The sequence below is a fragment of the Etheostoma spectabile genome, chromosome 5 (genome assembly GCF_008692095.1).
Source record: "Etheostoma spectabile isolate EspeVRDwgs_2016 chromosome 5, UIUC_Espe_1.0, whole genome shotgun sequence".
Taxonomy (NCBI): Eukaryota; Metazoa; Chordata; class Actinopteri; order Perciformes; family Percidae; genus Etheostoma; species Etheostoma spectabile.
Window position 1 is genome coordinate 13,965,467 of NC_045737.1, and position 899 is coordinate 13,966,365.

The 899-nt window shown below is 36.4% G+C and overlaps 1 protein-coding gene across 2 annotated transcripts in view; it reads left to right on the forward strand.

Moving 5' to 3' along the window:
• fras1 (Fraser extracellular matrix complex subunit 1) overlaps positions 1-899 on the forward strand; it is a 242,061-nt gene that overhangs the window by 157,709 nt on the left and 83,453 nt on the right. For both annotated transcript variants that reach the window (XM_032515432.1, XM_032515434.1), the window contains exon 25: positions 331-471. In XM_032515432.1, coding sequence (XP_032371323.1) covers positions 331-471 — 141 coding nt within the window. The remainder of the gene's footprint in view (positions 1-330; positions 472-899) is intronic.

Below are 899 nucleotides of genomic sequence, written 5' to 3' on the forward strand. Positions count from 1 at the left end.
TTTAATCTCTCATATTTTTACTTATTTAAAGAGACACAGAGCAGAGATATCTGTGCAAGGTCAGTATATCAGTGTACAGTATCTTAAAATTGAGAAATACAAAACGGTTCTGTTTCTAACCAGCCTCAAAGTTTCTTTTGAGAAAAGAAAGGTAATAGAAACATTGTGTCCAACACATTAAAAATTCTATTTAAAAGGAAAAAACTTAAGAATGAAATGAAATACTCATTGTGTGCATTAGCAAAATACCAGGTCAAAGTACAAAAATGAATCAAAATTTGTACCAGCTTTATAAACATTCCATCTCTGACTAATCTTCATCTTCTTTAGCTTGCTCATCCGACTGTGTGCTGTGTGACGGGGTTGGACGCTGCAGTGCTTGTCGTGACCAAACCTACCTCATGGAGGGATACTGCACGCCCGACTGTGGACGTGGATTCTACGCCGATCAGAAAACCAGGACCTGCCACGGTAATAATGTGATGTCTGTTTTATGGTTAACAGGGAAAAAGGGTTACTGTCCCCTAGCATAAAATGACAGCAGTCAAAGAGTTAGTTTGTAATAGTTAATGTTTGGTAAATACAGATATTTTAGCAGTCATCACAACTGCCTGCTCTCACTTAAGGAACTGACCAACCTCCAGGCACCACTTGGTTAAAAAGCATCAGGTCATAAATGACATTACTGCAGTCAAATATTCGGCATTATATTTCTATTTATTTCTTATTATTAGATGCATTAACTGTAAATACAGTCTTAATTTGATGCCTCTGTTGGATCTTTGCACTTACTGTTTTAGTTAGCTGAAAAAAGAGTTTGGTGTGTTGCTCATGAGTATAGGAACCCCTGCTTAAGTTGACTAAAAGAGGAATTAAAAAATCATCTTTTGGAAATTGAT